The 12,381-nt window shown below is 32.6% G+C and overlaps 1 protein-coding gene across 1 annotated transcript in view; it reads right to left on the reverse strand.

Moving 5' to 3' along the window:
* The window catches only part of ERAP1 (endoplasmic reticulum aminopeptidase 1), a 40,019-nt gene that overhangs the window by 10,998 nt on the left and 16,640 nt on the right, over window positions 1-12,381 (reverse strand). The window contains exons 4-11 of the mRNA XM_051994077.1: window positions 11,885-12,019; window positions 8,583-8,703; window positions 7,236-7,390; window positions 5,758-5,871; window positions 3,070-3,201; window positions 2,160-2,291; window positions 1,936-2,007; window positions 209-363 (exon numbers count right to left, since the gene is read on the reverse strand). Coding sequence (XP_051850037.1) covers window positions 209-363; window positions 1,936-2,007; window positions 2,160-2,291; window positions 3,070-3,201; window positions 5,758-5,871; window positions 7,236-7,390; window positions 8,583-8,703; window positions 11,885-12,019 — 1,016 coding nt within the window. The remainder of the gene's footprint in view (window positions 1-208; window positions 364-1,935; window positions 2,008-2,159; window positions 2,292-3,069; window positions 3,202-5,757; window positions 5,872-7,235; window positions 7,391-8,582; window positions 8,704-11,884; window positions 12,020-12,381) is intronic.

Here is a 12,381-nt window from a genome sequence, read left to right on the forward strand (position 1 = left end):
TTTCCTCCATCTTATCAAACATCAATGTCAGTATGAACCATTTTAGCTGAGGCTACTGAAGTTCAAAGAATATGTAGAATGTAATGAAAATAATTAATTATACCTTAAAAATTGCCAGAGGGAGAGAAATTTCATTTTCAAGTCAAAGATTGTGTGTTTGACTTGGACATTACACCAACAATGAAATGTTACATTTAACAAACATTACCCAGTTTCCACAGAGTGATTGACTCCCTTCCTATAGAGTTCTTGCTTTATATGAACATTCTTTCCTCTCATGGTGACAGTGATCAGTGGAAACCCTTTCTGTAGTGTCCATGTGTTCATCATGGCTTTCACATCGACAACTTCTTGGCTCCAGTGCTATTCAATTATAAACAGACAGATCATTCTCTTGAATTCAACTCTAAAGAAAGATCAGTGAAGATTAAATGATATTCAAAGGGAATGACTATTGGTTGATGGCCATGGTCAATGAGAAAAAGAAACCAGTTTGGTCTGCAAAACTTCCATAATAGTGTTAAAATCAATACATGGAAGGTAGTAGGAAATCTGGAATTTGTAGTCTCTCTTAGAGCAACAGTAAAATATATATATATATATATATATATATATATATATATATATATATATATATATATATATATATATATATATATATATAAATGAGCTAGGATTATATACTTCCAAACTATAACAAACTCACAAGAACTTATGTTGTTAATGCTGAAAAAGCTTTCAAAGAACATTTATTCAGTAGAAAGCATACAACTGGAAATAGTTCCTGCAAACCAGAGAAATCTGGTGAAGACTAGTGGGAAGGGTCCTAAATTCAATCCTTTTCTGAGACTTACTCTGATATTTTTGTGGACTTTGAACAAGTTATTTTTTGAGCCTTGATTGCCTCATATACAATAATGGAGTTAATAATCCTTTTATATTACCTTTATGAGGGCTGGTATAGGGGTCAAAAGAAAAAATGAAGGATCCCTCCAACTGCTTATATATGAGCTATTAATAATAATAATATGATCATTACAGGAATATACTAAAAAAATTTTTTTGGGGGGGAGAAAAATACAGTGGAAGAAAGAAAAAAAAATCAAGAACCTTTTGGCAATACCTAATCTGGACTTACAAGTTTTCAGATAATCAGAAATTACCATGTAAGCAGTTCTTAAAAGCTTGTGATTTCTGTATATTTTAAAAGCCAAATAAATTACATGTAAAGTCTTGAATAACAACAACTACATGTATAAATTTAATGTAAATTTAATAAATGTAATTTATTTATACATGTAGTTGTTGTTATTCAAGACTTTACACTTACACTTTTACTGCTCTCTTACCTACATCCAATTATGAGCAAGTTAAGATATATCTTTCATGATATCATTGTCCTTTTTAAATACAAAAGATGAACAACACAATATAGTTAGCCATGAACAACTCTTCATGATCCCACGTGGGGTTTTCTTGGCAAAGATAGTAAAGTGGTTTGCCACTTCCTTATCCAGCTCATTCTACAGATTAGGAAACTGAGGCAAACAGGGTTAAGTGATTTGTCCAGGTCACACAACTAGTAATGTGTAAGGCTAGATTTGAACTCAGGAAAATTCATTTTTCTGCTTCCAAGCTCAATGCTCTATCCACTGAACTACCTTTTTTCCCTAAGACAGTCGTACTGACTCACTAAAGACTGACATTATTAGATAGTTATCCCTTTGCAAAGAATGAAGTTAAAATAAATCATATGAATGAAATATATTTCCAAGGACGATTGTAGAGTCTACTTTAATTTTTCAGAAAAAAAGATTTAAAAATTATCTTTCAGTTCTGATTTACATTCATTCTTGCCTAGAGTCAGAGCAGTGGGTAAAATTAGCTCAGGAAGTCTGACAGAGACTTATTCTTCTGAAAGTTTTAAGTGCTTACCGAGGTTGAAGAGGTAGGTTGGTTTCTTGAGCAAAATTCACCTGTCTTTTGTATGTCACCTGTGGGACAAATCTGATAAAAAAAAAAAAAAAAACTTTTAAAACACAAATTCACTCTTCTTTCTGTAGAACATATGGTTCTTTTTTATAATGGTTAACATAATGGGGTGCTTGGGGTAGCAGGTCCTTCAATTCTCAGCTTTGCTTCTAGACTAGGATACTTACATTTGTCATACTGTTCCACAGATCCTCATTTTTGGTGTTCTTATAACTGTATTTACGGAGATACTGCACAATGCCAGCTCTGAATACATCTGCATTAAGATATTCCTTTAGCATATTTAATATACAAGCTCCCTGTCAAGAAAATAAAAAAAAAATCTCATCTGTTTGCTCTTATTGTTCATGCCACAGATATTTTTTTAAGTATTTAAAATCACTACTGTAAATATTAATGCTAAGTAAGCTAAAATGGTTAAATTCAATAAGTTAAACACATTTTCCAGGAAAAGTATTTATCTGTGGCATCTTTAGTAATGCACTATTCATTCCAACTGCCCTTGGTGGGAGACAAAGGAAAGAAATTTCATAAATTCTGATTTCTGATATGGATGAAAGGATTATAGGCCAATTCCTTCTAGCCTTGGGATACTGCACCTTCCCCTTTCCCTCCCCCAAAAGCTTCAATTCATTTAATATCAACACATCTAGGTATTTACTACATGAAAGACATCATGTTCTATTCTAGGTGTGCAAAGATAAAAATATTATAGTTCCTGCTCTCAAGAAACTTACATTCTACTGGCAGAGAAGGAGATAGGTATGGGATATGAACATTACAATGGCAACAAAGCAAAAAAATTAATCATTATATTAATATGAAATGTGGAGTTTCTATGTATTTTATATATCACAATTCAATCCTGGAAAACTTATATACAAAATAATACTGAAAATGCTAATTCGATTATGAAATTATCTCCCTCTTATCCCTTATGAACAGAACTAGCTTTATGCTGCTAATTAGATATTCATGAGATAAAGTTAACAATTTATCTTTTGCACATACTTTCATAAGAGACATCTCCATACAAACCTACACAATCAAAACCATAAGGCAAGAGTGATTTTGTACCTTTACATAAGAAACATCATCAAACATTTCACGAATCTCAGCAGGATTCTCTACTGGTGTGGAGACAGGATGAGAAGAATTTAATGCATCTACTTCCATGGCCTGAAAACATTTTCCAAAGAAATATTCTTCCTAATGAGAGAGGAGGGAAAATATCAGTGGAACACGTAATTTTCTTGCTTTTGTTTTTGTGAGGCAGAGTTAAGTGACTTGCGCAGGGTCACACAGCTAATAAGTACTAAGTGTTAGAGGCTATATTTGAGCTCAGATCTATTTTTTAAAATATCATCTTCATTAGTGATTTGTTTTTGTATCAACTTTTTTCCTATATATATCCCTATTCAGAGAGCCATTCCTTAGAACATTTATAAAGAAAGATGGAGAAAAGTAGCTCTTCAAAATCAAACAACATGTCAACCATGTCTAATAATATATGTAATATTCTACTTCCATACTCCCCTACCTATGCTAAAAGAGGAGTGTGGTATGAGCATTATTTACTAGACTTCCTGACATACAGCCTGGATAAGCTTCTTCTTAGACTCTATCCCCCACAGACTAGGCTAATTTGTCCTTAGAAAGTATTAAAACTAACCTTGAGACTTAACTGGCCAGGAAACGGGATTTCTAGCAATTGACTTAGCTTATTGGAGACCCAGGAACTAGTGCAATAGGAATCAAGAGCTTTTCCTTCAGGTTTGGTACCAGTAAGTTGCCTCAGCAAATGCAGAAGCAAAGAGGTTGCATCCAATTGCATTAATGCTGTGTACCTATTGAGTATCCTTTCCATGCTATTCTAAGGAAACTTCTTTTTGTTAACTGCTAGCACATTTCATTCCAATTCCAAACTGAAACCACTAAACTGAATTATGGCTGGTCTACAACAGGGAGAAAGGTATATTTTCTCAATTCTTCTCTAGGATCAAGTTTAGCTATGACACATACCTAAATAAAAACTGAATGAGATAGAAAGTAAGATTTAGGATGTGGGTACAAACAAAAATTCAAGGTTCTTTAATTATGTTCCATAATGCATGGATTATAATTTTTCTAAAAACAAAGGGAAAATTGACAGTAGGAAAATCATCTGGATTTTGTGTACAGAACTTAATGAGTAATAGAAAGCAGAAAAACTCTTAACTTAAAATAAACATCACTACTTCAAAATATTTCTTTTTTTTTTTTTTGAGTTGCATTGTGTTGTTTTTTCTTCAATAGTATTTCATTTTTCCAAATATATGTAAAGACAGTTTTCAACATTTATTTTTGTAAGACTTGTGTGTGTCAAATTTTTCTGCCTCCCTTGCCTCGCTCCTCTCCAAGATAGTAGGCAATCTGATATAGATTAAATGTGCAATTCTTTTAAACGTTTTTCCATATTTATCATGTTGTACAACAAAAATCATCCCAAAGGACAAAAAACCATGAGGAACAAAGAGCAAAAAAAAAGGTGAAAATACTATGCTTTGTTTCATATTCAGTGTCCATAGTTCTCTCTCTGGATGCAGATGATATTTTCCTTCCCAAATCTATTGGAATTTTCTTGGATCAATGTATTACTGAAAAAAACTAAGTCTATCATAGCTGATCATCACATAATCTTGCTGATATTGTATATAGGGATCTCCTGGTTCTGCCCACTTCATTCAACAACAGTTCATGTAAGTCTTTCTAGGCTTTTTTGAAATCAGCTTGTTCATCATTTCTTATAAGACAACAATATTCCGGAACATTCAAATATCATAACTTATTCAGCCATTCTCCAACTGATGGGCATCCTCCCCATTTCCAATTCTTTGCCAATACAAAAAGGGCTGCCACAAACATTTTTGCACATGTGGGTCTTTTTCCTCTTTTGTGATCTCTTTGGGATATAGTCCCAGTGATACAGCTAAGCTATGCTAGATCAAAGAGTATGCAGTTTTATATGTAGTCTATTTCTTTCTTTCTTTGCTGAGGCAATTGGGGTTAAGTGACTTGCCCAAGATCACACAGCCAGGAAGTGTTAAATGTCTGAGGCCAGATTTGAGCACAGGTCCTCCTGACTTCAGGGCTGGTGCTCTAATTTCTTCATACAAATAGCACATCCATCCCCTTTAGAGACCTTATTCCAATTTTAAAATTCATAGGCCTTAGTAATAGTCTTAGTATTTTAATTAATACTATTTCAAAACAAATAATACTCTGATTGTAAGCAGTGATTTCAAGGAATCTCATTTGCCTGAAGAGACATAAAGATGAAATTTGTACTTAACAACAACAACAACAAAAAACCACACGATTTAAAATGTGGTTCCTACTAGTATAATGGTAATGCACAAATAAAGCTTCTGTGATGGTCAAACAATATGATATGTGAAGAAAATATGTGGTAGATTGATTGTCATTCATTATCTTTTATTATTAGACATTCTAAAAAGTAAAAGAATCTTAAATAAAAAGACACTCTCATGACAATGACAAATTCATATCCTTTCTGTAAATAAATATTTAGATGGAGTCACTCTTTTTAGGGGGTATATTTTAAAGGTACTTATGAAGCTAAATTCACATAATGGATTCACCAGAAGAAAAATATACTCTCTCTTTAAGATTTCTTAGAGAAGATGATCATTAAAACATCTATAAGAATCTTTCAAAAATGCAATTTAAAGTGGAAAAAGAAAATTTAAAAATAATGCTACTTACAACTTTCAACTCTGGATGGGTCACACTGACAGACACGAACTCCATAAAATTTGCAAATCCTTCATTTAGCCAAAGATCATTCCACCATTCCATGGTGACAAGATTCCCAAACCACTAAAAAACAATATACATTTCTCATGTTTATACACACACATGTATAATAATCAATAAAATTTGTAGCAAGAAGTAGATTTTTAGAGTTCTTTATATTTCCATATTAATTCAAACATATGTATCTAGCTTAATGGATAGTTAGGTGCCATAATGAATAGAGTGCTGAAACTAGAGTCAGGAAAATTCATCTTTATAAGTTTAAATCTGGCCTCAAAAAAAATATTAGCTGTGTGACCCTGGGCAAGTCACTTAACCTATTTATTATCTCAGTTTAATAAGCTGGAGAAGGAAACATTAGAGTAGTCCAGTATCTTTACCAAGAAAAGCCCAAAACGGGGTCACAAAGAATCATACATAGCTGAAACAACTGAATAACAACAAAAAATTAGCTTAACAGTCATTTTTTATAAATTACTTATCAGAAACAAAAGAAGTACCTTTAAAAGTACATGATTAGAAGAAAAAAATTGTTCTTTGGGTCATCGGATCATAGACCAACAGCTAGAAGGGAATCAGAGATTATCTGATCTATGTCCACATTTTATAGATTAACAAACTGAGATTAAATAATTTATACAGGATAGTAAATGACAAGGCTGGAGATTTAAACTCAGATATATATGGTGACTCCAAGTTCAATACTCTTTCCACTGTACATGCTGCCTGCAAAAGTGATCATTTTGATGTAATAGAAACCTCAATACTTTTTCAACAAATCCCAGGCTACCTGGCCTTGGAAATGATGTAGTCACCTTAGGAATCTAGCCATTGAGAATGATATACCATAACTTTGGAGAATGTGTGTGAAAGAGAATTGGGTCTGATATTTTTATTCCACCAAACTATCCTTTGAGTATGTCTAATTTGTCATCCAAAAGTCTGAATTGCTATCTCTCACCTAGACTCAAGAAATTAGCACTTCTTAATTTCATGAAAGAAAGGGGATCATTGTTAGCTAACCCCATTACCAAACTTCTCACCAATCATGTGAACCCCAATCTCATAATGTCATTTATCCCGCTCTGTTCTTTGTTTTATATTCCCCACATCCTTATAAATTTACCTGCTTGCTCCTACTTTTTGCTATCATCCTCTTTTGGAATTCAACCCACTTTAATTAATATCACAATTATAATAAAATTCTTGAATTGGAGATGGACTAAGCTTTCAAATTCTCTTGAGACACCTATGACCTCAATATGGAATCACAATATTTTAAGATTCCCCTGAACCCCAACAATTGTACTTTCAAGGAAGGAATTTTTAGAAAGGTCTAAATTAAAATGTTACAAAAATACTGCCAAATCTACCAGATAATTATTTCAAACACCTTTTGCATTTTTGCAGCTGGAAGACACAATTACCTGGTGAGCCAGTTCATGAGCTATCACCATGGTGATCCCAAGTCTACTGGAAGCAGAGGATTTTTCTGTGTCGTACAATAGTCCAGATTCTCTGTATGTTGTCAATCCCCAGTTTTCCATGGCACCAGACTGAAAGTCAGGGATGGCAACAAGATCTAAAAATAATAGTTTAACATACAACTCTGTTATAAGTTCAGGATACACTAACCTTCAAAAGTTTTGATGCATAGTGCTAAAGTAAAACAAAACAGACAAAGGGAGGTTAGGGGGTTCTTAACATGGGCTCTGTGAACTTGTTTGTAAAAGAAATTGAAAACTTTATTTCAATACAATGGGCTATCTTTGTAATCCCTTGTAAATTATATTTTACTTTATGCACTTAAAAACAATATTCTAAGAAGGGATTCAGTCTGATATGAAAATATGTTTTGCATGACTGCACATGTATAACCTCTTGCACATGTATAACAAATTGCTTACCATGGGAAGAGAGGAAGAAGGGAGAAAATTTGGAACGCAAAAAAAATTTTAAACAAAAAAAATATTTTTACATTTAATTGGGAAAAAAATATTATTAAAGTTGGAAAAAAGAAGAGATTCATAGATCACCAGATTGTCAAAGGGTCCTATCCTTAGAGTCTAGTACTCTGCATAATCATGTAGGAAAGAAAATACATATTCTTCAATAGTATTGAAATAGACTTTCACAAACTTCCTTGGGGAAAAAAAAACTAGTCAAAGTCTAAGAGTTTGATTCATCTTTAAGAATGCCTCCTTATTGATTCAAGTCAATTTCAATAGATTTGGGATGAAAAGTCCCATCCACATCCAAAGAGAGAATTGTGGGGACTGAATGTGGATCAAAGTATGGTATTTTCACGTTTTGCTGTTGTGGTTGTTAGTTTGCTTGTTTTTTTCCTTTCTCATGTTTTTTTTTTTTTTTTCCCTTCTGATGTGATGGAAATATGTTTAGAAGAATTGCACATGTTTATCCTGTATCAGATTGCTTGCTGTCTTGGTGATGGGGCAAAGAGAGAGAAAAATTTGGAACACAAGGTTTTGCAGAAGTAAATGTTAAAAATTATCTTTGCATGTATTTGAAAAAATAAAATTCTCTTTTAACAAAGAACGTCTCCTTATGCTGTCCTCAGGGACTGCATATGTATCTGCATTTCATGAATTTTGTGTATAGAACAAGAGTGTGGAAAAGTATAGAATGTTGTACACATACCAGATTTGTTCTTTGGGATAGTGATGAGCAAGCAATTATGTAGTTAGGTCTACCTCTGGGACTTTGGGATGTATTCCTATGCTGTGTTTTGTAAACCTTCTAATTAAAAACTTTACCTTGTTTGGGTAAAGGATATGGAATATTGAAATAATCCTCATAAAAGTCCAGAAGAGTCACTGCAGTATCCAGAGCGTAACTCGATTGGTTTATCTTCTCTGGTACAGTATACACAGAAACCTGGGGAAAGAGGCAATTGAGTTCATATCAAATAATTTAGCTACTTCCAGTTACAGTCAGGAAGAGGAGCAGAACCTCTATTCAAAGATCTCAGTGCTCATACAATATTCAAAAGGACAATGAGTAAGTGACTCACAGCAACAGTAATTAAGAAAAAAAAATCTTTATCGTAATTTTCTTGGATATGTGCACATCTTCTGAATAACAGACCCCCAAATCACTTCCAAAGTATTCTTTGACAGAATGATATGACTATCAGTTGCTTTGTATATATTTGTTTGTGTATTGTCTCTCCCATTCTCTTGTAAGTTCCTTGAAGGCAGAGTCTACTTTTTGCCCCCTTTTTTTGTATTCTTATCATTTAGCACAGTTCCTGATGCATATAAATGCTTACTAAATGTTAATTGATTGAATAATATATAATAATTGCTCCACTTTTTAAAATATGCTGAGTAAACCATACAGAACTTATGCATATCCTAATTATTGTATGCTTCTTTTTGCTCCAACTAAATAGCCAGAAAAATGTAGTGCTACTTTTGTTCTTTTTATTGATTTGTGTTGTTTTTCAAACAAAGGAAGAGAAATTCAAACAAATGATGTGAGAGATTTTATTGCATGTGGTTTGAGTCAGAGCTTTATCACTTCTCTGTTTTGTTTCAATACCCTCTTAAAGCATGTCATTCCCTGCTCAAGAAGCTTTCATAGCTCCTTATCACCTGTGAGATAAAAATATAAACTCCTCATTTTGGCACTTAAAGCCAGTCACAATTTGGTCTGTTTTGACAGACATTTCACATTAATCTGAGTACTCCCTGAATGAAACATTCTCTTGCTCCTCCATTCCTTTGCCTGGGCTAGCTCCCATGCTTGGATGCATTCCCAACCACTTAAGAGTGTTTAGTTTCCTTTCAAAGCTTATTTCAAGTGCTTCCTACCAAAAGGTTTTTCTCATGCCCCTAATAGTTAGAGTCTATTCTGTCCTCAAAGGATAGTATTGTCACTTATTTATGTAAATACTGTTTGTTCCCCATGCCCCCAAATAGAATGTAAGCTCCTTGAAGGCTCATTTCTCTTTCTGTCAGCATTCCTAGTCCCTAGAACAGTGTTGTCAGCACAGAGTTCAATAAATGCTTGTAGAATTAAAATTAATTTCAAATGACAAACATAGAAGCCATAAGGTATGTAGCAGATGTTATTATGGTTTCATTTGACATACTTAAAACATAATGTTTAAATGACAAATATGCTAAGAATAGTCAGCAAAGGATTACAGGTAGATGATTTATAGACAGAAAGGCAAAGCTGGAACCAAAGCAAACTATATGATCTGAAGTTCAGCTCCTTGAGAGCAGAGTTTGTTTCATTCTTTGTTTTATCCTCAGAACCTAACACAATTGAGTGCTAACACAAAGAAGGCATTTTATAAATGCTTATTGGTTAATGGATGTAAGAGCCTGACAGGATGGAAAACTGGGGATTCTTGGTAAGCTGGCAATAATATCAAGTTATGAGGAGGCAAGTTAGAGAGGGAATTTTGCCAGTGAAATAAGATTCTTTAAAATGAGGTTCTAAACCCCAAATCTTAGTTGAACTACATTAAGATCAAAAATGAAAACTAGTGACATATAAATTTTAAATAAAAAAAATTATCAAGTTGACCACAGCAACGTGCTACAAAAATTATGTCGTATGACCAGTTGTCATATTAGGAATAGAGGCCTGATGCAATATTACATAGCTATAGACATAATTGACTATATTAATAATAGGAACAACAAAAGATTATAAAATAAACCCACGTAAATCACCAGCATTTCTTCATATTAACAAACAAAATGCAATGGGATTAGAATATAAGCTCTTTGAGAACAGGATCTATTTTAGCTGAATTTATTATTAATTTATTATTTATTATAAATTATCCCTGGTGTTTAGCACAGTTCTTGGCACATAATAAGAACTTAATAAATGTTTTACTTATCTATTATGAAAGAGACAGTTTAGGGTAATTATAGTCTGGAGGCAAAAAGTAAAAATTAGAACTAAAGAAAAGATCATGTAAAGTAAGAAAATAAGAATCCTAGAGGAATTTGAGGAAATCAAAGCTTCGGGGAGATAGCTACCAGTTGAAATCAGACATACTACCAAAAAATTCTATTTTAAGGATGGAAATCTAGAGACAAAAAGCAGGAATTGAGGGAAGAAACCAAAATAATGTGTTAAACTGACAAATCTCTATAATCAATACCTACAATTTGTTTAATCTATACATAGTCCACGATTATTCACACTGAAACAAATAATTAATAGTGATAATAATTCATTTAAAATAGTTTGTATAACAGAAGGATATTGAATAAGAAGAAAGATAAAAGTAAACTTGTGGTTCTGAGGTGGCAGAAGAAAAAAAAAGAGAATTCCTTTTAATTAACTGAATAAGTAAAAAAGAGAAGATCCACAGGAAGCATCAGTAGATTTCTGCTGAAGGTGCTTCTGGAATTTTTTCATCATGGCAGCAACAATAAGCACAGGCAAAGAGCAATTAAATGAAGAATTAACTCTAAGTCTGGGTTGTTTTGGGTGCCTAGGCTTCAGTAATGTACTTGGAAAGAACTCTGAAACCTATAGTAAAGATTCACTTCTAGGTCAGCCTTTGCAATTACCAATTAGACTTATTAATTAACAGCATTTACTGAGTATATACTATAGCAAACTCAAAGCACTATATAAAAAATAAAGATTTTTAGTTCCACTTGTACAGTGATGAAGAGAGCCATCTATACCTAGAGAGAGAACTATGGGAACAGAGTGTGGAACACAACATAGCATTCTCACTCTGTGGTTATTTGCTTGCATTTTGTTTTCTTTCTCAGTTTTTTTTTTTTTTTACTTCCTTCTTGATCTGATTTTTCTGGTGCAACAAGATAACTGTATAAATATGTATACATATATTGGATCTAACATGTATTTCAACATATTTAACATATATTGGATTACCTGCTAGATAGGGGAGGGAGTGGGGGAAGAAGGGGAAAAATTGGAACAAAAGGTTATGTAAGGGTCAATATTGGGAAAATTACCCCTGCATATGCTTTGTAAATAAAAAGCTTTAATAATAATAACAAAATAAAAATTAAATTAAATTAAAAATAGAGACTTTTGACAGCCATAGATTTACCTTGATTCCACTTTTAGTCATTTTGCTGACAGATTCAAAGTCGGAAATAATAAAAGCAACAAGGTAGGTGCTCATCTTCACAGTGACATCAAAGTGGTCTTCTATTAGTTCTTCATCAATATTCATGGATTTCACCTATATTCAGGACATCTTCAATCATTAAACATTTCAAAGATTCACAATAAAGGTTAAAGAACAATTTTAAAAGGTATGTCAAAAATGTGATAAAATATAAGCCCTTGAGAGTAGGAATTGATTTTGCTTTTGTCTCTGTACATTCAATACCTAACTGAGAGCCTGGAATATAGGAGATATTTAATAGACACTTCCTAATTGATTAATCAATATTATGGGGCACTTAGGTTTCCTATAGTCCTATTTCTTTCATTTTCTTTTATTCTCTTAAGTTAAAAATAAATAAATAAATAAATAAATTAGATTGCGTTAAAATAATAATTAAATAAATTAAAAATAAAAATAATTTAAATTAAAATTAA

The sequence above is a fragment of the Antechinus flavipes genome, chromosome 1 (genome assembly GCF_016432865.1).
Source record: "Antechinus flavipes isolate AdamAnt ecotype Samford, QLD, Australia chromosome 1, AdamAnt_v2, whole genome shotgun sequence".
Classification (NCBI taxonomy): Eukaryota; Metazoa; Chordata; class Mammalia; order Dasyuromorphia; family Dasyuridae; genus Antechinus; species Antechinus flavipes.